The following is a 25,206-nucleotide window of genomic DNA, read 5'->3' on the forward strand; positions in this document are numbered from 1 at the left end:
AGCGGTTAAAGTATGTGTTACCAGCCACCCACACCAGACCACAGAGCCTCAGTTGCAATGATCTGCACACTTTGTGACCAGACATATGGCCAATCTGACATACAGAAAAATGTCTGGTTCCAAATGAATTGGTAAGTTGGCGCAAGACTGCATTTTTTTTTTATTTTTCTTACCTAAAGCATTCGAGTTTCCCATGATATTTCCCACTCCTATGCCTTTAGGAAGTCACATGCGGCAAAGACAAAATACCCAATTAGAGTTAATGTATTACAAGACATCAGACGGAATCTGTCATCAATGCAACCCAAAATTTACTAGCCTTTTAGTTGTGATGGGTCAATGTGACATGATAAGGATCCTGGGACAGTCTGTGGGAGATGGTAGTTGAATATTCAGAACAACATGGAGACCCAAATGAACACTGGTGGGTTGTTTTTGGTTTTGACTTTTAAATTTTATTCGTTCATTACAGTAAAATCATGCACTGCTTTTTTGGTTTCTGTGTGCACCTGCCATTCCTGGACTAGTGGTGTTGTGTGGTTACAAGATATCTTCCGATGTCCTGAGGCAGCCAAACCAAATGCTGTCAATCTGCTTTATAAGAACACAAGAAATCTGACAAAACAGAGGAGACATTAAGTCAATCAATCACATTTGCTTAGCTAATAGCTAAGGTGTCCCAATATGTCATCCAGCTTCTTCTTAAAGGCTGTCAAGATTTCTCCTTCAACTCCATGTCTTGGTAGTTTGTTCCAAAGTCCCACAACTCTTTGCTTGAAGAATTGCTTCACGACTTCAGTTTCAAATGCACATCCCCTGAATTTCCACTGATGTGCTTCAGTACGCGATTCACCCTTAAGCTGAAAAAAATATTGCTGGACCTACTTTATCAATGCCTTTGAAGATTTTAAATACCTGGATTAGGTCCCCACAATGTCTCCTCTACTCGAGACTAACAGGTTTAATTTCTGTGTCTGTCAGAGTAGGACATGTCCTTAACTCCTGGGAAGCACTTGGTTGCCCTCCTCAGTTTCAAGTGCTGCTATGTCTGTCTTGTAGTGTGGTGACCAGAGGCCTCATGTATAAACCGTGTGTACGCACAAAAATGTTGTGTATGCCCATTTCCACACTCACATCGCGATGTATAAAAACTAAACATAGCGTAAAACCACACACATTTTCACAGCAGCTCAATCTCTGCCGTATGCAAGTTCTCTGCTCGGTTTTGCAAACTGGTGGCACCCATCGTCAAAGCAGTGCTATGTGGTTTCCCTTTATTTTTTAGATTCGCATCCCTGAGGCGGCTTTATCAAATGCACTGAAATTAACCGCATATCGTTTATTAGTTTAAGGCATCTCATTATAATCAACCTGTAACCATATAATGGTGCACCAAATGGCCAAACTATTCTAAATACCATTACTGCTTTAGTGTTGTTATTCCCAGTGCACCACTGAATATTTAACCCACTGTATCTGAATGTGGAATCACAGCTGTACAGCCAAATTATCGGGATGCAGCATCTAGCACACGCTGTCTCAGCCATGTACACAGTCTTTTTGAACTTCTCCAATACATTACGGTAAATGCTTCAGAGACTTTCCTGTAGGGCCCTCACGGTACAGAAACGGTTTCATTGCAAGTACTGTAAACGCACTCAATCAGACCATCAAGTGTTCCTGGTAGAACTGTTTGTACTTATATGTACAATCACCTCACTGTAAACTTGAAGTACAGTTATTATATTGCACAACCAGAGTCACTTTATCTTGCACATAGTTACAGATGATGACGACTGGCTTCTAAGTCGACTTAGATTTCCAAACGCTATCGTCTTGGAGCTCATGATATCCTTTTTAAGATGAAATGCAGTAAAGCATGTTTATTACATTATACAGATAAGTTTTAAACTTCATTAAAATAATGTATATTGTTAATAATTAAACATGTGAGGACTGGCGCCTATTCAAGGATTGTTCCTGCCTTGCGCTGTATGCTTGCTGGGATTGGCATGACCCTGGATGGATAGATGGATGGAATAATTAAACATGTACTATGAAGATATTTCAACGTTCTAAGCTTACAGATGGCTTGGCATCCATTACAGAGCTGATCGTGTGATGATTGATTACTTTCAGAAAGAAAAGGAAGGAAAGGAATAAGAGGTTGGTATGTTTGAGAGAGACGGTACTGCTGCAGTAAATTATTTCATTGAAGGTCACGCACAGCGCAGCAAGCATCTTGTGTGAGGCAGGATCAATCTCTAGACGGAGAGCTAATACTGCGTCACCGTGTCCCCATGTTTAATACATGCTTTAATTCCTATCATTATGAAAATGATATCAAATTTACTTTACATCCTAATATTTAAATTGTTCAGAGAGATGTAATATTATGAATATAATATATTCTGTGTCCTGTCGGCGGAAGAGAAAGCCCATTTAAGAAGCACGTAGTGATTCATACACATAGAGCACATAGAAGAACACATATAAAACAAAGCATTTAATGTGCTATTTTAGTTACAACGGGATTTGAGTGACCAGTAAATTAAACAATTTTAAGATGAAGTTTACTTTGATGACGTTCTACTTTTGATGACAAAATAATGTACGTGATTAAAGTGGAAATTATGACAGTGTCTCCCATCTTGTATTTATAATTGATGCTTCTTCTGCCCTTGTGGAGCACTTTGCACTTTTCTACATTAAACTGCAATGTCCAAGTGTTCTCCCAGTTCTATTGCTGCTTCCTCAATGTCTGCCATCCCTCCAATTTTAGTGTCATCTGTGAATTTGACAGGTTTACTAAGTATATAAATGTTGTTAATATAAATCAGAAAAAGTAATGGTCCAAGTACAGACCACGAGGGACTCCAGTGATGCCCTTACTCAATATGTGTAGCATTCTTCTCTTACTATATCTGTACCCTTTGTTTCCTGCGGTTTAACGAAGTACATATTCAGATTCGTAGGTTACCTCTGATGCATTCAGCTTGTAGTTTCAGAATTAATCTTCAGTGTGGGGTATCAAAGGGTTTTGAAACTCTAGGTAAATTATGTCATATGCTTTGTTTTTGTCAACTATTCTTCTTGAAAAACATCTAAAAGATTGGTTTGACGGGACCTTCCTCTCATAAACTCACACTGGCTGCAATTGAGAATATTATTTTCTTTTAAGAAATTTCTTAATTTATTTCTTATTATATTTTCCATAATTCTGCATGGCACAGAAGAAAGACTAACTGGCCTGTAATTACCAGAATCTGTTCTGTCTCCCTTCTTGAAGACTGGGATTACATTTGCAACTTTCCAGTCCTCAGGTGCTTCTCTTTTCTGAAGTGACTGCTGACATATGCCTATTAAGGGTTTACAGATGACGTCTTTCATTTCTTTCAATACAACTGGTAAGACCCCATCAGGTCCAGGGGTTTTATTGGTTTTCAATGTATTTAGGGCTTGATGCACATCTGACTCTTCTGTTTTAAAATCTAAGAAGCCAAAATTTGTTTTTAGTTCTGTATTCCATTTGATTTTTCCTTTATAAATACTTACTCTTATGTTCTACTATTCTTATATAAAGGTTAAACATTTTAGTTTATTTTAGAAGTAGCCTACTACCAACATTTTTGGAATTCAGATTTGATCTTCTTGGGCTAAAAACAAAGCTTGAAGTGCTAAAAACGTTACAAGCTTTCTGTAGGTGAACTTGTGGAAGGATCATTACTGAGCCTCAAGGGGTAAGAGTGGAAGGTAAGTGTGACTGCCTGACTGCATTTATCTCTGCCAGTCCTTACCCCGTGCTGGCATCAATGCTTCAGTATCCACAGTTTCCATTTATGTGGGGTTTCTCAAGAATGTAACCCCCGCAGATACCAAGAATAGACTGCATATATTAAGCATATGAGCCTTTAAGGTAGGATTTATGAGAATGCTGTTAAAAAGAATTTTGTATTTTATTTTGTCATGTTTGTGTACACCAAGTACAGTGGGGCCCAGGGTGAATGCCTCATGCCCAATTAAACCCCCCTTCCCCCAATCAGCTCTGCCAGTAACTTTTATGATTCCCTTGGCAAAAACAGCAATATCTAATATGTATATAGGCACATACAAAATATTTGTGCACAGTTGGGTACTATTTAGGTGAGTCCAGGCTGATTGATTGATTATTGATAGATAGATAGATAGATAGATAGATAGATAGATAGATAGATAGATAGATAGATAGATAGATAGATAGATAGATAGATAGATAGATAGATAGATAGATAGATAGATAGATACTTTATTAATCCCAATGGGAAATTCACATAGCTTAGCTGCCGATTTTTTTGAAAGGAATGAATAGTGAATGTCAACACTGGTGTCTCTGTGAGTGAACTATAGAGCAGGGGTTGCCAACTCTGGTCCTGGAGGACCACCGTGGCTGCAGATTTTCATTCTAACCCTTTTTTTAATGAATGCCCTGTTTGTGCTGCTAATTAACTTATTGTGAATTCATTTTAATTGATTTGTTCTTGAAGATTTGTTCCCCTGAATTCCTTCAATTCTTTCCTTAAATGGCACCCTAACAGAAATGAAATGTGAAGTGAGTGAGCCAACAGAAGACCAACTAATTCAGGACCTTAAACTCCAACCAATTTCACTCCAACCAGTTGCTTAATTAGGCTCCGATTTTTGTCGTTAATTAAACTCATTCTTTAATTCCTTGGCTTGTTGCTGCTCTCGTGGTGCATTAACAGACACTTCCAAAATTGTTGATTTTCTCTTTTCTAGGAGCACTGTCAAAATGTTCTGGGGACTTGAGCAGATCAACATTCCTGAGACCTTCATCTTTCTTTATTTTCAGATATTATATGGTGGACCAGTTGTTTTGGCTCATTTTGTATCTCATTATTGTTTGGCTGCTAATTACGGAAAAAGAAACAATTCAGGGGGTTGAGTCTTCAAAAGCAAGTCAATTAAAACGAGTTCAAAATAATTAAAAAAAAAAAAACAGTAACTCATTAAGAAAATGGTTAGAATGAAAACCTGTACCCACGGTGGTCCTCCGGGACCTGTGTTGGCAACCCCTGCTATAGAGCATAATGAATCAATATTAAGAAGTAAAAATATGAGCAGAACACCAAACTGTAAAACAAATAAAGCTGAACTCAGAAGCATATAAAGGTACGCTAATCCACAGAACCACACAAATTTGAAACATTAGTATTTAAAAACACAGAGGGCCTCACCCCATGCACCTTACCTTCACTGTGCTGGCTGCCAGTGCTTCCTGGGCCATAACTGTAGCTGGTTAGCTCATGGTATGGAGGTGGCTGGCTGGAGTAGGGGTGCGGGTACTGATAAGGAAAAGTATGCATGATAGGCCAAGGAGTTGCCCCTGGCAGAGGGAGTGGCGCCAAAGTATCCTGGTCAGAGGCACCACTGGAGCCATCATTATCATTGAGGGACAGGTTTGCCATGTCTGCATAACAACAAAGAAGGAAATTAATGAATAAGATGTAGACAACTAGCTGACAACTATTTTAACTATTCTTACTACTGAATTATTAATAATTGTATGATATTTTGCTAAAATAAACAATACTTGGTATAGCCTTGTTAGGAGTAATTTTAAGAAAGTACAACTTTATACCTTAAATTATTACCTAAATTTCACCTGCAACAGTGTTACAATAATTTAAGATGCCACACTTCTTCATTATGCCATTCCCCACCTCTTCCCATTATACATACAGTATTACATTATACATTATACATACATTCTCAAACTTATTTAACACATTGACTGAAACAGTGCAAATAAATAAATCTGTTTCAAGCGCTAAAGTAAAATCAGGGTGTTATTTTTATTTAAACATACTATTTAAACTTTCAATGAATGAAAAAAATCTATGTCAGTTACCATGTCCTTGATGGATGGAACAGAAAATTCTTTGTGCACACCAGCTGCACGATAACAACTTTAAACTCACCAGACGCACAATAACTCAGCTGGGTCTCACAAGTTGGATCTTGTAACTGAATGTCACAGTTTCCATTTGAACTTCATAGTAGTGAGATGCTAATCATTCAATGCGTTTAGTTGTTCACACAAGGTGAATAACCCGATTAAGACAGAAAACTGGTTTCCTAACAATCTGCGTTTACATGCACATGTTTTCTTTTGGAGTTCTCTTTTGTCAAAATGCTCAGAGTGAAAAAAATTAGATGTCATCACCGGCCACCATGAGTAAGAAAGTAAGCATGATGCTAGTGATAACTTTATGTTTTATAAATATGTTTAGTCAAATTGACACTTTATGTATAGCTCTCTGTTACTCACAGCTCAGTCTTTTCTCCTGGGCTATGTGATTGAGCCCTGCAAGTGACCGACATACCATAACGTGTGCTTCTTGTCTTACACCCAGTGCTGCTGGAATAACAACAACGCAGGTCTTTATACTTCAATAAGATGTGCATTAGGTTTCTTATTACTTTAAAAAGTAATCAGACTATGTAATGCACATTACTTATAGCGTGTTACCCTACTGCTCTCTAGATTGTGTTGCTGAGCTTAGCACTGTCCACTCAGCTCATCAACGCAAATTTAGCGATTTCTGAAATATTGAGACAGCTTATTTCAACCAGGAGAAGGAATAATGTCATTGGCTTAACATTTGCCTTTGGAAACGTATTTTGCGGACACTTCTACCCATGGCTGCTGAAAGCGTGTGCAAAGCAAATACATGGGCAGGCTGACAGAGTGCAACAAACACGCGCAGACTATAAAATCCTTAACAGTAACTTGGTTATGGGTTTACATGTCCACATAATCAGATTATTTGCAGAGAGAAATCTACCACAGAGGCCAATAACCTACTTTTTCCAATCAAAGTATGGGTTATTATGGCATTTTACAAAGCAGGCTTCTGTGAATAATCGAGTTATTGAAGCACATGTAAACATGCTAATTGACAGTATAATGGACCAACTGGTGTCCCTCTTACTTGGCCTGGAAGCCAGAATAATGGATGGTCAGGAAGGGAGCTGCAATCTTCCCCCTTTGTGCCAGGAAGTGGACATGGAGGGACGCTGAGGCACCAGGTACACCAGAACTGGCATCCTAACAGCTGTGGATGGAGGTATTGGGTGGAGAAGTAACCAGATGGGGTGGGTGGTAGATCCTTTCGTGGTTGTGAGGCCAGAAATATGGCACAATGCGAGAGTGCTTGCTATGGGCTGACCGTTTCTCCATACACAGGGGGGGGCAGCATCATTTCTAGCGGGACCCAATACAGATGTCTGAAGGTCAAAATGGGAGTTGTGGGCCCGCAGGACTGCCCTGTCAGACTCTTTGACGGCCACCAGGAGGAGCTGCCGGGAATTAACTGTTGAGAATCCACTTGGATTGAGCACAGGAAGTACTCCTTCCTGGGTCAGGTCTTAAAAGAGCAAACCGTCAACTTGGCCCAATGTGTCGGAGTCAGGGGCGGAGAAGGGCAACACTTGTCTGGGAGAGGTGGCAAGGTAAAGAGCAAAAGGAGAATGGAGGGAAAGAAAAGGATGTTTGTGCTGAGCAATTGGATAAAAAGCCCAGGAAATGGTACTTTTGTTAAATAAAACCTGGGACTTGTCTGGGTAATTGCTTCTGGTGCTATTCTGCCCCCTATAAACCACAACAGATATTCAAATGGTTGTGGTTCTACATATAAATATATTTTTATGAAAAATAAATGCTATCCAAAACAAGGATAATAAGAAAAAAACAATTGAAAGTGAAAGATTCTGTTTTGTGATGCCATGTTCAGTTTTCATTCTTATTCCTCTATTTACATGCGTTACCTACGAATATGCTTGTATTTGGCGCTGTAGTTCCGAAAATGGTTTGCAAGATGGCGTCCTTCTATAGATTGCCTACTATGATTTAACACGTTTTACAGTCAATGTTTTAATCCAATTCATGATCACAAGGACAAGTGTGCCAGTACATCACAGGGCACACATAAGCACTTACATTCACTCACCCTGGAACCAGTATTGAGATGCCAGTTAAACAAACCTGCTAAACTTTGGGAATGTAGAGGACAACCCAAGCACATCAAAACTTCATTTTATATTTTAAAAATAAGAACTCTAAACCTGTTATTCCAAATTATTTTCACATCTGATTAACACAGACCTGCTTTTGCTAATAAGAATAAATGCAAGATATACAGAGTGAAACATTTGCACAAGAGATATTTTTGTGACCAATTTGTGCGTACAGTTTTCACAGTCGTTGAAATCCCCAAAAATGTAGTAGCACTGCTCTGAGAAGGTGATTTTGTTGACTGTATGCCTAATGAAACCAGCTTTCAGGAGGTTACTGGCATACTTTCGGGCTTCACGGCGGTCTTGAAAGCCATCCACATGGTGACTGAGCCATTCAACTACATCAGAGCCTGTGAAGGACAACAAAAAAAATATATATGTTTTATCCCCGAGTTATAAATGTATTTCTGAAATGCGTTTCTCTTTGATAATATTGTTTTTTAAATTGGTAAATGCCTTAGTGATCATTTATGGAGAACAAAATAGGATGACTATTCACAACTCTCAGTTTCTTGAATTAATGTTCAGTAAATGGACTTCGGTAGTCTCCTGTGTAACAGTTTATAGTTTCACTTATTATGATTCAGTGAAGTCATTGACCAAATCTTGTAATTGCAGATGCCGGAGCCTTAATATTAAAAAATGTTGCACTTTTGTATATAAACCTGGCCGAGTAGACTCGATCGGTGTATATAAACTGGAATCACAAAGTAGTAAATATGGTTGGAAGACTAAGCAAGAAATGTGTCAAATCGTTAAGTTCAATTATGTTCCACGAAAGAAGATCTTTCCAGATCCCAAAAGTCTGACTACCACACAAAGACTTCACATCAAAAAAATATCAAAGGTTGCCATTTCAGACTATGCTTTTACATTTAGTTATTAAACATTAAAGTGAAGTAAAGGTTGTGCTATTCAGGACAATCCTTTGAAACAATCTCAGCACTAATAATTTTGTGCACATAGTTAGAACTTTGTTTATGCATTCAGCAAACTGAAAAAAGAAGGAAGCCATACCTAAAAATGCATTGGGAATTGTGATCTTCAGCCACATTCGGTCTCTCACCTCCAGACCAGATTCAGGAGAAGCCATTGCCTTCGCAACAGACGCCATGTCGGAGTGTAGAGAAAGATTAAAGTCATCAAAACCTGAGAAGTGCAACAAAATGTAAAAAGAGCGTAAAGAGTAAATGATCTGGCTCTTGATAAGCCCTCAGGTGTACCTGTTAACAGATCAATTCTCACAATGCCGTTGACAACCAGTATTATTGTGGATAACCAACTCGTACATACATTTTAAAAATGGAACTCTCGCCTATAAAAATGATTATTTAAAACCTGATATTTTTCAGACAATGACAGTTTTATTAACCGTCAATGAAAAATTGTTCCGTCTCCTTTTAAGGATTCAGTCGTCCCTTTATATCATGCCGAAACTTAAAACAAATTGATGTTAACATTTAGGCCTCTAGTACTGATAACCCAAAAGGGATTTGTGGTGCACTTTTGAATCCAATTGTGGTCACAAAGTGCAAGAGGCTGTAAAGTAAAAGAAGTGGAGTACACAAAATGTGAGGAGTTTGCCCATTATGAAGTGGGAGTGCTGGAAACCATGGAAGGCAGAAGCTACATTAACAGATGGCGCAGGAAAAATCAGCAATAGGACATTATCATAGGATATAGACATTAAAAGCTGGTGGTGGATGCAAAATACATGACAATGCAGCAAACTGGTATATAGTAATCCCTCACTCTATCGCTCCCCCACTATATCGCGGAAAAATTCAATAAGTACATCCTACCTGTAGTGTATTTTGCAGCCAATTCATAACAAAGCATACGGTTTTCAGCTGTCTAAGAGTTTTGCGTTACAGCACCCAGATGATTTCTTACAAAGCCCGTTATTGGCTGAAAGAGGAGACTCAACCAATCAGAGCTGATTTTATTCTCTTGGGCTCTGATTAGTTGCTGCTAACATGGTGTAATCTCGCAAGAACAGCGAGCGTGGGTCCCCAACAAATCGCATACCTTGCTTGTGGTCCGACTTTTGTGAGCTTTTCGTTTGTTTTAAGCCCTACGATGGCTCCCAAGCGTCCTGCATCTTGTAAGCCTTCTGGTAGCAGTGAGCCTAAGCGCCAGAGGAAGACCTTGACCATACAGGAGAAGGTAAAACTGATGATGATTATTATTATTATGTTACTCATATCTTTAGCCTGACATCCATGTATCATATGTGTATCCAAAGTGTGTTTTAATATTTTTACATGTGTGGGAGGGGTATTTTAAGGCTTAAACTATAAAAAAAATGTGGTCTTTCTATATCGCGGATTTTCACCTATCGCGAGTGGGTCTGGAACGTAACTTCCGCAATAGGCGTTGGATCACAGTATGTGGAAAGTGTAGGTATGCAAAGAGAACATTCACTGATCGGTACACTTGTCAATGACTCCACAAGGATTCTTCATGGTAGGAAGATGGAGTTGTATTATTTTTAGCAAACCACATAATCTGCAGTTCAGTAGCATGTTTGCGCCCAGCCAGTATTTGGATGGCAGTACACCCAAGGACAAAGCTTGGGTTATGGTATTGGTGAGGCCATTATGGGGTACTGACCCTGTGGTCTGTGTGTGGATCTCAATGCCTCAGTGCATAAAACAGGGATGCTGTGCTCTAAAAACCAGCACAGATCTTCAGGTGAGATGTTAAACCAATGTTCAGACTCCCTGCGGTCATTAATGGGAAAGATGATATATGAAAAAATGTATTATTATTAAAAACACATTTGCATCTTTTGAAAAGAGTAGGGTGTTTCATGATGTCCTAGCTAGATTGCCCACCATGACCTGGTCATTCTTATCATCCACATTCCTTACTGGCTAACTATCTCTACCACTGCTTTTCCATCTATGTCACGTGCAGAAATTCTCAGATGATTCTACACTCATGGAGTGCATTGATAAAGCAGATGACACAAAGTATTGGAGTCAATGAGAACTGTCTGCATCTTAACATCAACAAAACAAAGGTACTTTTGGCGCACCAAAGAGCCTCTATTTCCGGTCACTATTCAAGGAGTGGATGTAAAGGTGGTCCATTCTTTCAAGTACTTGGCAGTCCACATTAATGACAAGTTGGACTGGTCTCAAAACACAGAGGAACTATATAAGAAAGGACAGAGCAGGCTCTTTTTTCTTAAGAGACTACATCCCTTTAATATGGGAAGTGACTTCCTTCACATTTTAAACAACTCTATGATGGCCAGTGTGATTTGCTACACTGTGGTGTGCTGGGCTGGTAACATCCCTTCAAGAGCGGCCCACTGAATCAACAAGCCAATTAAGAGTGTAAGCTCAATTATAGGACACACTATGGACCCTCTGGAGGTCATAGCAAAGGAAAGAATTAGATCAAAACTGAGCGCCATCATGAACAGAGCTGCACATCCTCTCTCTGACACACTAACACTCAGGACTTTCAGCCAACAAATAATTTAGCAGAAACGTGTCAAGAAATACTATGGGGACTCCCTTAAATCAACGGTAATGCATCTGCATAATGCAGCACAGTGACTGGGACAGGCAAGTCAGAAGTTCTTTCATTTAAAATTTTCTTTTTAGTCATTCTGGTGTGGGTTCAGACCAGTATGTGTGTGTACTGTATATCTGTCTGTCTGTGTTTGTATGTACAGTATGTATGTATTTATGTAATTTATTAACGAGCTTTAAGCCAAATATCACCCTGGGGACAAATAAAAGTCCTATCTATCTAATAACTAATATGTTGTGAGCGTACATGTGCAAGGATGGCTGCCTTCGCATCACCCACATAGACGGAGCACATTGGTATTGGTTGAAGTGGCTCCCCAATGCCTATATGAAGTGCTTTGATTAGGTTAGAAAAGCACTATATACATATATAACTAAATGACTAAACAGTGTAAAAATGTTTCAAGAACATTTCTCACAGTCAAAATGCTTTAGTATGACTACTTGATTTGCTCGCTATGCATTCTCTGAGGATAGGACAAAAGTTCAATTCCAGCTCTACCACATAATGCAGACTGATTTTATAGTTCTTTGCATACAATTATCACCCAATTTTCTTTGTTTTTTTTTTTTTTAATGAAACAAATATTTTAATTTTGTGATACACAATTAATAGGCATGATATAGTGCATTCTGAAATATCTGCAATAAATACAATTAGAATCGTAATAAAATATGTGGCAACTTCTACCAGGCAAAGGTATCACTTTTAAAATTCCTATTAAAATACTACTGTAAGCTCCCTGTACATTACACATGTGCATACTGGGACTCCCTGTAACTCTGTCTATTAAACGTATAAAAATACTCTGCCATGGAACAATCAAAGAAAGATAATATAAACACGGGAATACATACTCTGTCTATATTAGATTGGAGGAAATTGGAGGAAAAGTCTACCACTCTAGCACGCGAGGGGGCGCTGTCACTGATGGTGTCATCTCCTTTATTCTCTCACAGCCCTGAGAAAAAATAATTCAGCCCCTTCCAGTCCCTCTGCTATAAATGGCTCATCTCATTCTGGAGAGAGCAGACTGCAGAATGGAGCTCCCGCCCAAGCACAGACCAGACTACGGAGCCCAGAACCTGACCGATTGCTTTATTATTTTACGGTTGGTTATTATCTTATGAGTCATCAAGCAGCTATTTAAGTTGTTTGGACTTGGCAAAAGATAAAAGGGGCAACCCGGCTGGTGCCCCAACATTTATATAAACATATGTTGCTAAAGGTTCGTTTTCTGCATTCACACTTGGACTTCTTGCTCACTGATCTTGATGCAATCAGTGATTAATGTGGTGAAAGGTTTCAACAGGACATTGCAATGATGGAAAAGCAGGATCATGGAAAGTGGAATCCATCAATGCTGGCTGATTATTATTGGAAACTGAAAACAGGAGCATCAGATGTGGAGTACAAATGAAAATCAGCATCATTAAGTGGTTAAACACACTAAATCTATTACAATTTACTACATGACACAGTCAATCTGAAATTGCATATGTATATTGCACAGCAAATCACTGAGGAGTGATTGACAGGCCTCTCCAACAATCTGTGTTCAATTGTCACATTTACTACTTCTGTAAACACCACTTAGCTGCCAGCTCCTCACGTTTTGCACACCCTACCTCTTAATGCCCTCAATATCCCTTGTAATCATTATGCCACATGCCTTAACTTGTTCCATTGTGCACGACACCCATTACTGATGACACCATTCAAAATTTATGCAAAACACCTTTTACATTTTTTTTACCCTTCGCACTCGGTGGCTAACAAAGCATATTTAGATAAGACGACTAGAAACTAATAATTTTTTAAACATTGTTATTGAGAATTAATTTAAATTATGGTCAGCACTTTATGTAGCAACGAGTATCATAAAAACACGGCACTCACGCTCCGTCTCTGTAACTGAGCTGCTGGATGTGATTGTGCTTAACGATGAACTGCCAGGGTAAGGTGGGTAAGCTCCTGTAAGTGCAACAGAGTGGGACACCCAGGCTGCCGGGTCAATTGGTCGAATAGGTTCATCTAAAGGAAGGAGACATAAGAGGAAGACAAAACGGGAGAAAAAATATATAACTCAGTTGGTTGTTAAAAGGTTGAAAGAATTATCCAGCAGATAAAATGATCATAAAGCTCCAGTAGTGCTTGTTACCACATACTTCTAGGCAGTGTGAAATATCCTTGCGGAGACGGGTCCCAACATTTGGCAACTGTCAAAATGATAGGCCTATAAATAAATAAAAAGAGTTATAATTTAAGAATGATGTGCATGAAATAGCTTTCAAATCATAAGTAATTTCTAAGGAAAACAAATTATGTATACATTATTATTTACACCATAATCCTATAGGCCTGAAACAGTTCTACACAAGAAAATCTTGCAAGTACTTTCATTTATTAATCTCCAAATTAGTCACACTGTATGAAGCGCAAATTGAAAGGTTAAACACCGAGACACACTGCATGATGAGTAATGCTGTCCGGTGTCTCTTAGTTACATGGTTAATATCATTCTTTCATGCTGCAGTTATTACCTTTGGCCATTCTTTAAGAATCAGAGAGATTATGGCTAATGATGTTATTTACTTTTAAAAGGCAGTGAACACAAACAGGTGAGGAGACGAACATCCTAGTTAAAGAGGATCTGATGTAATGGCAAGCATTCAAACACAACCCTCACTCTGCAAATGCAGCGAGATCAAATAACATTCAACAGGCTGTGAGGGCTCCACCAACTGTTTGTTACCCATTTACATGGTATCATGGAATATATCAGTGTGAGGCTTTGGTACATATTATCAAGATCAGCAAAATTTCACATGACTCTTTAAATATCTGCATGAGTGACAAAATGTCAGTGAGCATTTATAATTCCAAGACCGAATCTGCCTTGTGTCTTTTGGATCAGAGGCTCAACAATTTGATGGCGGTTCCATTCCAGTTATGCTAGGAGAGTAGCATGAACATCTGGTATGAAATCAGGAGAAAGAGGTGTAATCAGTAACTGTAAAAGTAGTCCGAACTGTGTAGGACACCCCACTGTTACAACAGGCAAAACACAAAAAGTAAGGAAACAATTAGAGCGCAAGTCTGAAAGCGGAAAAAAAAAAAAAAAGAGTAAGGGATTTTAAAGCACAAAAAGATTGTACTTCGAATCCGTAAACTCGACAGGAAGTGAATCTTTCAATAACTTTTAAATAGGGGTGGGAATTGGCAGAGACCTCATGATTCGATATTATGATTTTTCCTGATGATTCGAAATATATTACAACTTTTAAAGTACTGCCATTGTCTATGTATTGAGATTCAATGTTTTGCAAATTATTGGTAATTTTCTTTCTATTGAAAAGGTAAATTTCTCTGTAATTTGACTTTTTAAGTCATTGTGAGTAATACAGGTTATTTTATATTAAAGTGTTTTTACTGAGTTAACAAGTAAACTTATAACTATATCCATAATAGGTTATCCAACTTAAGCTAAGAGTGTCCGGGCCTGGCCAGTGCTTCGATGGGAGACCACCAAGGAAAAGCTTTGACTGCTGCTGGGGCCTATGGTCCGTGTGTGGATGTCAATGCCCCAGTGCACTAAAAATGGCGGCGTTCTTTGGATGAGATGTAAAATTGAGGTCCTGACTCTCTGTAATCATAAAAGATCCCTGTGCATCCTTCATAAAGAGCAGGGTATATCCCAATGTCCCAACTAAACTGCCCACCATGACCTAGTTATTTAGGACCCCTAATCATCTCCATGCTCTAATTGGGTAACTCTCTCTCATCCCTTCACTATCCTACAGCTACTGTGTGGACGGTGTACTTGCGCAAAATGGCTGCCGTAGCATCATCAAGGTGGATGCTGCACATTAGTGGTGGTTGAAGTGGCTTCCCATTCACTGTGTAAAATGCTTTCCATCAGCAAAGTGTGCTCATGTGCAGGAACAACATATGGATATTATTGGAGCAGCATAAGTAAAAGTATGTGCCAGGCATTCTAATTACAACAAGTACATCATAGTGTTATCATAGCAAAAGCAAATTTATAACTCACATTTATAACTGTCTGTATTAATTAAGCACATAACATCTATACTAATAAAAGGCAAAACCCTCACTGACTCACTCATCACTAACTCTCCAACTTCCTGTGTAGGTAGAAGGCTGAAATTTGGCAGGCTCATTCCTTACAGCTTACTTACAAAAGTTAAGCAGGTTGCATTTCGAAATTCTACAAGTAACAGTCATAACGGTCGACAACGTCCGCCATGTTAAACTTTCTTATTTATGGCCCCATCTTCACGAAATTTGGTAGACGGCTTCCCTGCGCTAACCAAAACCGATGTACGTACTTATTTCGGTGGTATGACACCACTGTCGGCCGCCATATTGAACTTTCCAACGGCCTTTGTTACTTAATGGGCCCATCTTCAAGAAATTTGGTACGTGGGTTCCCAACGCTAACTGAATCCTACTTATGTACATATATACGTCCATAGCCTGCAGCTCGGTCCACACTCTGAATCCTCCAGGCACTCTTGAGCATAATCTAATTTTGAAGGTTGGGGCACCAATAATGTTACTGAGAAACTTACAGCCACCGAAACTTTGTAATGGCACGAGACATCAGGTCACATGCCTGCAAAAGAACCTAATTGAGGCAACTATTTTCACTGGCGGTGGCTCAGGGGAGAGAGTTTTTATTCCTGGCATCCCCGTTATACCCTCTGATCTCCCATTTCAATTCAAACACCTCTAATTTCCAGTAAGGCTCTGCTTCGCAATGACAATTAATAAGTCTCAGGGACAGACCCTACAAAAGGTTGGCATTGATTTGAGGCAAGATTGCTTTTCACATGGCCAACTATAAGTTGCATGCTCAAGAGTAAGCTCAGCACAGAGCTCGGTCATATTACAACCGGAGGGGCGAACTGACAACGTGGTATACAAAGAGATCCTTAACAGATAATTATTGGTACATTTTCCCTCAGTTTATTATTTAAAATTTTAAAGCAGTACTTTGCCGCTGCGAAGCGCGGGTATTTTGCTAGTAGTTTATATGTGGTTGCAATATGTTACATTTTGTTGATTGGAATGTAAATATTGTTTGCATTAAAACGATTGATTTTTTGATCAGCCTGGTGATTCTATAATCACCATATTTCAGGATTGCAATTTGTAAATGAATTTGATTTGAGGTCACAACCTTTGAGGATGCACCACTGACAACACGGTTTGAATTCCTAGTGATGGGAGCACAAACTGGCGGTGAGCATTAAAAAACAAAATGGTGGCAAATAAATTTACAGAATCAAAATTAAGTTACCAGTCACAAACCTGACATTAATTTCAGGTTCAAGAATATAAAACACCTCCCGAAAAAAATGTCCAAAAACTTAAAAAACGGAGAAGGAAATCACCCAAAAAATAATAAATTATGACGACAAGTCATCACAAGTGGGCATATGAACGGGCTTTGCATGGATGCAACATTGAGGGTCACCAGATATGTTAACTTAATTCAGATTGCAGGGTGTAAACAACTCCAGAACAAGTTCAAAAGGAAATTACCCAAAAATAAATACATTATAACACTAGCATCCACACAGACTATCAGAAGGAAGAAGAACAACATGCTGTACATTAATGTTATATTAAGGGTGACCAGATACTTGTAAATTATCGAATTTCCACAGCTTATGCTTAGTGGATGATGCTGTTCTCCTGGGTCTAATCAGACTGTGATCAAAGAGGTGTACTGGGAAGATTTCCAAATGAATGTAATGTGGTCGAGATGAGAATCATCAACTCCAAGTCTGAGGTCACAATCTTCAACATGAACAAAGTGTCTTACATTTTGCATGTATGGGGGCATCTACTCCAAGTGGAGGATTTCAGGTATCTTGGGGTATTTTTCATGAGTACAAGTAGAAATGAATGTGAATATGACCAAGGAATTGATACAGCAGTATCAGTTTGGCAAGTGTTATAGCCAAATCCTTGAACAAAGCTTCCCGTTTTCTGGTCAATCTCTATCCCCACCCTCATGGTGGTCTTGGCAGTGACCAAAAGAATGACACAGCAGGTACTACAGGTTGAAATGAGATTCCTGGGCAGGACTGCTAAATTCACTTTCCATGACAGAATGTGGCCCATCCCTAACGCCATACTCTGGAGGAACTGTATCTCTCGTTTGTCCTGGCGGTGTATGGGAGATATAATTGGGCTCGTCTTTCCACATTTTCTCCACAACAGAATATTCTAAGAGAGTGAATGGAGGAACATGTGGCCTAAACATTACAGCGAGATTTTGGTTCAAATCCTGCTACTGATTCACTGTATAATCCTGAGCAAACCGTTTAATCTTCTCCCACTGTAGAAATACCTGTAACATATTTATATTTTTTTGTGATTTTTAGGACGCCTTAAATAAAGGTGTCTGTCATCTAAATGAATAATCCCCTTTATCCCCAACATCATCATTACCTTTTCCCCACTGGATTTTTTGGGTGTCAAAATCAATCTAACTGCTTGACTACAACTCTGCCCCTGGCATGACTAACCAGCTTCCTTAAGTACACACAAGTCTGTGAAGAACTGAATTTAAACTGACTTGCTTCTGCATTCATGCGGCAGTCTACTGCTGCAGTCAACTAAAGTTCACTAGAAGTAAAAAGCATTTTCTTTACATCTTCTCTCCTTTGATGTCCCACCCACAAGGTTCTGTGTTGAAGTTGGGTCACTTCCAAACCCCACAAACTCTCTCAGGCTTCACCTACTTCTCTAATACACATTCATGACCTCTGCATGTACTTGTAGGAATAATTTCCATGTTGTGCTAGGTACAATACATCAGGCTTTGAACAAGTTTGCTAGCTGACTCAAGGAAGGCATTGCTTTTTTGTTTGGAATTGACTGCTTAATTGTGGTTTGCTAGGAAAATAATCTTACTGATCCCCTGCCTGCTGATTATCGATTACCTTCATAATAGGTTGAATCCCGTAAACATCGGAAGTGACTCTACTCCGTTGGGCCCTTGAGCAAGGCCCTTAATCTGTAATTGCTTCATCCTGGGTATGCAAGCTTGCAAGGAAAACTCCAGGGCTGGTGGCAGGATTGGCACTCCAGCCACCGTAACAAACCTCACACAGTTCCAGTGTGGTGCTGAGGTGTCACCTGCTGCACTCAGATCCCAATCCAGGTGGTTTATCATGTAGTGGGTGCAGCAATGCGCTATCAGCGCATGCTCCCAACCTCTGTCTCCTCTTCATAGTAGTTTTTTGCAGGAATGGCCAGATCTGGGACTCTCATATTTCTCTTTACACTAAAATCTTATCCACCTTAATAAAAAGATAAGTGTCTGTTTGTCCCTGCGGTGGGCTTGCGCCCTGCCCGGGGTTTGTTTCCTGCTTTGCGCCCTGTGTTTGCTGGGATTGGCTCCAGCGGACCCCCATGACCCTGTGGTTAGGATATAGCGGGCTGGATAATGGATGGATGTCTGTTTGTCCAACTGGTTGCTATGTCTCTGTCATTTCAAAACATGGTGCATCACAAACATTTGCAGTAATAAAATGCATTGCATTTGTCATTCCAACAAACGGAACATCACAAACATTAACACTGCTTTTACAAATCCCATATCAAAAAGCATATAACACAGACATATCCATTGCATGGTGCAATGCAAACGTTAAACCTGAGGTCTACGTGGATTACTTAGATTTCACCATAAACAGGTAGCACAGCTAGTACTATAAGTAATGTAATAAGGTAATACTTAAACATTACCTTGTTATATGAGAAACACCTATCCTGTCTGTATAAAGACTTTAGTTCTGCTTAAAAATAAATATATAAACTTTTGGGTTTAGGACTGAACTTTGTTTACGGTCAGAGGTGTTATTTTACATTGACAACTGCACAAAACTGTGTTTCAGTCCGATAATAGGGTACAGGGTACCACTACCCAATTCTACAGAAAATAAAGAAGTAACTACTGGTGAAAGATAAATCCAATGAATAACTATGAAAATGAAGTATCAGGGCAAGTGTACAAAATATATTCAACCTTTAAGGCACTTCAAAAATCAATAGTAATATTTTAAAACCGATTGAATGATGTTATGGACCTCTGTATCCTAATAGATTATTTACACCAATCAGGCACATTAACACCATCTGCCTAATTATGTGTAGATCCCCCTTGTCCTGCCAAAACAGCTCTGACCCACTGAGGTATGGACTCCATGGTATGAGGTATGGTGTCCTGTGGTATCTGCATCTAGGCGTTAGCAGCAGATCCTTTAAGTCTTGTAAGTTGCGAGGTGGACCTACAGCAGATCCCACAGATAGTCAATTAGGCCGGGATATGGAAAATTTGGAGGCCACATCTTGAACTCTTTGTTATGCTCCTCAAAGCATTCCTGAACAATTTTGCACCGTGGTAGGGTGCCTTATTCTGCTAAGACACTGCCATTAGGCAATACTGTTGCCATGAAGAGAATTTACTGGTCTGCAACAATCTTTAGGTTGGTAGTACGTGTGAAAGTAACATCCACATGAATGTCAGAACCCAATGTTTCCCAGCAGAACTTTACTCAGAGCATCATACTGCCTCTGACAGCCTGCCTACTTTCTGTACTGCATCCTGCGGTCATCTCTCCCCAACCCAGATAAACGACACACTCACACCCGGCCATCCACATGATCTAAAAGAATTCATAATTCATCAGACCAACCCACCTTCTTCCATTGCTCCATAGTCCAGTTCTGATGTTTATGTGCCCACCGTAGGCACTTTCGCATTGGCACTGTAATGGGTCTGTGGGTAGGCAGCCAATACACATCAAGCTACAATGCACTGTGTGTTCCGACACCTTTCTCTCATGGCCACCATTACGTTTTTCAGCAGTCTGTGCTAAAGCAGCTCTTCTTTGGGATTGGAACAGACAGGATAGCATTCGCTCTCCATATGCATCGATGCGCCTTGGGTGGCCATAATCCTGTCTCATATGATCACTTTTAGCAGATACTAACCACTGCATACTCAGAACAGCACATAAAACCTGTCAGTCTGGAGATGCTCTGACCCAGTCGTCATGCTATGACAATTCTGAACTTGTCAAAGTTGCTCATATCCTTAAGCTTGTCCAGTGTTTCTAGTTTCCACCTCATCACCTTCAAGACCGGACTATTCACTTCCTGCCCAACATATCCCACCCCTTGACTGGTACCATTATAGCGATATAATCAATGTTATTCACTACACCTGTCAGTGGTTTTAATGTTGTGGCTGATCAGAATATCTGTCCTCATTTGAGAACTGAAGAATAAGATCCTATCTCTCACCAAATCTTTGAAATCCAACAAAAACAGAAACCGAAACAAACTTACGTACCCAGGCTTGTGCACGATCTCCCTCAGTACCCGAACTGCGTCGTCGTTGCTCATGTTCTCAAAGTTGATATCGTTTACCTGTTTGAATAGCGTGGGTTGAGTGGTAAGGAAGCCAAAATACAAAAGAAAGAAAGGTCAGTTACATGAAACAGACAAACATATTTTGCCATTAAGTTTTGATGAAGGGGTGTACTGGTATGGCAATTTTTAAATTTATTTTATTTCATAAACTTTTGGTGTGGCAAAAGATGGTCTTTTTTTTTTTAAAGTTGACGGAGGGAAATATACACTTATATGAAACAGTTTGGAAACCCCGCTTAATTCTTTGGATTTTTGTTTATCATTGGCTGAGCTTTCAAAGTTGCAACTTCCTTTTAATATATGACGTACCTTATGGAAACAGTAGTATTTCAGCAGTGACATTTAGTTTATTGGAATAACAGAAAATATGCAATATGCATCATAACAAAATTAGACAGGTGCATAAATTTGGGCACCCCAACAGAGATATTACATCAATACTTAGTTGAGCCTCCTTTTGCAAATATAACAGCCTCTAGACGCCTCCTATAGCCTTTGATGAGTGTCTGGATTCTGGATGGAGGTATTTTTGATCATTCTTCCATACAAAATCTCTCCAGTTCAGTTAAATTTGATGGCTGCCGAGCATGGACAGCCTGCTTCAAATCATCCCATAGATTTTCGATGATATTCCAGTCAGGGGACTGTGATGGCCATTCCAGAACATTGTACTTCTCCCTCTGCATGAAAGCCTTTGTAGATTTCGAACTGTGTTTTGGGTCATTGTCTTGTTGGAATATCCAACCCCTGCGTAACTTCAACTTTGTGACTGATGCTTGAACATTATCCTGAAGAATTTGTTGATATTGGGTTGAATTCATCTGACCCTCAAATTTAACAAGGGCCCCAGTCCCTGAACTAGCCACACAGCCCCACAGCATGATGGAACGTCCACCAAATTTCACAGTAGGTAGCAGGTGTTTTTCTTGGAATGCGGTGTTCTTCTTCTGCCATGCAAAGCGCTTTTTGTTATGACCAAATAACTCATTTTTTGTGTCATCAGTCCAAAGCACTTTATTCCAAAATGAGTCTGGCTCATCTAAATGAGAATTTGCATACAACAAGCAACTCTGTTTGTGGTGTGAGAAGGGATTCTTTCTCATTACCCTGCCATACAGATGTTCTTTGTGCAAATTGCGCTGAATTGTAGAACGATGTACAGATACACCATCTGCAGCAAGATGTTCTTGCAGGTCTTTGGAGGTGATCTGTGGGTTGTCTGTAACCATTCTCACAATCCTGCACATATACCGCTCCTGTATTTTTCTTGGTCTGCCAGACCTGCTGGGTTTAACAGCAACTGTGTCTGTGGCCTTCCATTTCCTGATTACATTCCTTACAGTTGAAACTGACAGTTTAAACCTCTGAGATAGCTTTTTGTAGCCTTCTCCTAAACCATGAGACTGAACAATCTTTGTTTTCAGATCTTTTGAGAGTTGCTTTGAGTATCTCATACTGTCACACTTCAGAGGAGAGTCAAAGGGAAACACAACTTGTAACTGACCTCCTTAAATACCTGTTCTCATGATTGGACACACCTGTCTATGACGTTCAAGGCTTAATGAACTAATCCAACCAATTTGGTGTTGCAAGTTATCAGTACTGAGCAGTTACAGGCATTCAAATCAGCAAAATTACAAGGGGACCCAAATTTTTGCACAGCCAGTTTTCACATTTGATTTAATTTCATACAACTAAATACTGCTTCACTAAAAATCTTTGTTCGGAAAACACCCCAGTACTCAGATGTTCCTAGGAAATGAAAGACATACCACTGTTATCTTTTTTGTGGAAAGGAGAGTAAATTATGATGCAGGCTGAGAGGGTTTCCCAAACTTTTTCATATGACTGTATTTATTTTTCTAAATTCACCAGAATCTACAATGGGCAGTTATCATGGTCATCTATACTCCCTCAGGTACAGCACAGAATCATTACATAGCTGTGAGCCCAACCACAGTAGCACGGCGGACCAGGCAGCAGGACAGCTGCACTTCGATCATTACCAAGAATGAATATGTCCTGATATTATGACCACAGTTGGCATGGCTATTCTATTGGGAAAAAGGTTAAATAAGAGGCGTGGGAAAAGGTTATATAAAAAAAATGAGCAAATATGCAGGTTCTGGAAAGCATTACCACCCACATGAAATGCTCACTTTACAGCACCAGAGGCATCTGTTGCACAACAGCAGCAACCAGAAATAACGAGAATGGTGGCAGCCTGGAAAAAAAAAAGTATGTGCTTGGGGTAATTACTGAAACCTGATCATGTGCCGCTGGACAGAAGCATTTCTGGTGCCACAGGATTAAAAAAAAGAAGAAAGTGAGCAAAATCTGTCTTCTAGGCAAGGCACTGCATTTTATTTCAGTTCCATTGGGATCTAAGGTTTCTTTAGTTTGGAACAAATCACAGACATCTTGTGCTTGATCACTCTCCATCTTGAAAGCAGTGCTGTCTGGCAATGTAACATGAGAAGCCCAATTAGTAGCATTAAAAAAAAAAAAAAGTATGTGGAGGGTGTCACATAAAAATCCCAACTATATAACATTAACATATTTCCTTCGTCAGAAAAACAGAGACCCAAAATTCATAAACTATATTGTGCCACTCACCAAAGAAAACACAAAATTGCAGCACACATCTGGATTTCACAGGAAGAAAACGTACCACAGGCAATTCATCTTACCTGCAGCAGCATATCCCCTGGCTCAATCCGTCCGTCAGCAGCAACTGCTCCGCCCTTCATAATGGAGCCGATATAGATTCCACCATCTCCCCGCTCATTGCTCTGACCAACAATGCTTATTCCCAAAAAGTTGTACTTCTCTGAAACAAGATGCAAGCGCCAGGGTCATGCATAAAATCAAACATTACCCTGTAGGTCACACATGGTAGCTATCCCAAGAAATTACCGGTAATTTATTTGGTCGGGATTATGTATGAACGAAAGCAAAAGTAAATATTTGAGCAAATGTGATCTGTCAGTTACAAAGGCAGAGTCCTAATATGAACCCCTGAAGACTAGAATGAGAGTGAACGAGGTAAGAAAATGTGCACGAGGCTAACATTCAGCTGCCTTCTTAAACTTGGTCAGCTGGTTTGAAAGTTGGAGTTTTTTGTACAGTGTGCCATTTTCAAAAATAACAGTGTCAATAGAATGTAATTACACATATTAGTAGTGTACATAAAACATATTTAATACTTTTTTTACAGTATCATGTTGATAAAATTGATTTTGTAATAATAATAATAAATTTCAAATGATTACAAAGATTCCTGTGCTATTGTTAGCTGTTGGATGTGGAGTGTTAGGGTTAGGGGGTCCTTGATGATCTTCTGTATTTCCGTAATTAGACAACAGAATGCTCTCAGACTGAAGTTAGACAGCCAGAAAGAAACATGAACTGCCAAACAGAAAGGCATTAAAGGCATAGAGGTTTCTAACCATTATGTATCATATGTACGTTATTGTTTGTATGCTCCTAGTGTGTGACACCGAGAAATGTACCTAAACACTTAAGCCTTAATGGAATATCATAGAAGTCTTTTTTTTTCCTTTGGTGTGCTTTGTCACCTTTCTTCTTCATTTTTTATGTGAATTGTTTGCTTTGAATTTCAATAAAACTTTTAAAATACTTTTTTATTTTTTGTACGAGTCATACTAACTGGTGGAATGCCTTTCTGGTAGCTATATTTTGAACTATTTGGAAACACTTGGGGCGGCACGGTGGCACAGTGTTGGCGCTGCTGCCTTGCAGTAAGGAGACCTGGGTTCGCTTCCTGGGTCCTCCCTGAGTGGAGTTTGCATGTTCTCCCCGTGTCTGCATGGGTTTCCTCCTGCAGTCCAAAGACATGCAGGTTAGGTGCATTGGCGATCCTAAATTGTCCCTGGTGTGTGCTTAGTGTGTGTGCCCTGCCCGGGGTTTGTTCCTGCCACGTGTTGGCTGGGATTGGCTCCAGCAGACCCCCGTGACCTTGTATTAGGATACAGCGGGTTGGATAATGGATGGATGGATGGAAACACTTGACAAGTTCAGCTACAATAAACTTTAGATAATGAAGCCATTAAGTTGTTTTTAGAGTAACAGAAATACTGAGGACCC

General features: G+C 39.6%; 1 protein-coding gene across 2 annotated transcripts in view; it reads right to left on the bottom strand.

The window, feature by feature from the left end:
- Window positions 1–25,206, bottom strand: part of dvl2 (dishevelled segment polarity protein 2) — a 163,366-nt gene that overhangs the window by 29,347 nt on the left and 108,813 nt on the right. For both annotated transcript variants that reach the window (XM_028798462.2, XM_028798461.2), the window contains exons 8-14: window positions 23,790–23,929; window positions 21,020–21,096; window positions 13,791–13,858; window positions 13,522–13,656; window positions 9,094–9,225; window positions 8,250–8,426; window positions 5,249–5,467 (exon numbers count right to left, since the gene is read on the bottom strand). In XM_028798462.2, coding sequence (XP_028654295.1) covers window positions 5,249–5,467; window positions 8,250–8,426; window positions 9,094–9,225; window positions 13,522–13,656; window positions 13,791–13,858; window positions 21,020–21,096; window positions 23,790–23,929 — 948 coding nt within the window. The remainder of the gene's footprint in view (window positions 1–5,248; window positions 5,468–8,249; window positions 8,427–9,093; window positions 9,226–13,521; window positions 13,657–13,790; window positions 13,859–21,019; window positions 21,097–23,789; window positions 23,930–25,206) is intronic.

This window comes from Erpetoichthys calabaricus, chromosome 3 (genome assembly GCF_900747795.2).
Source record: "Erpetoichthys calabaricus chromosome 3, fErpCal1.3, whole genome shotgun sequence".
Classification (NCBI taxonomy): domain Eukaryota; kingdom Metazoa; phylum Chordata; class Cladistia; order Polypteriformes; family Polypteridae; genus Erpetoichthys; species Erpetoichthys calabaricus.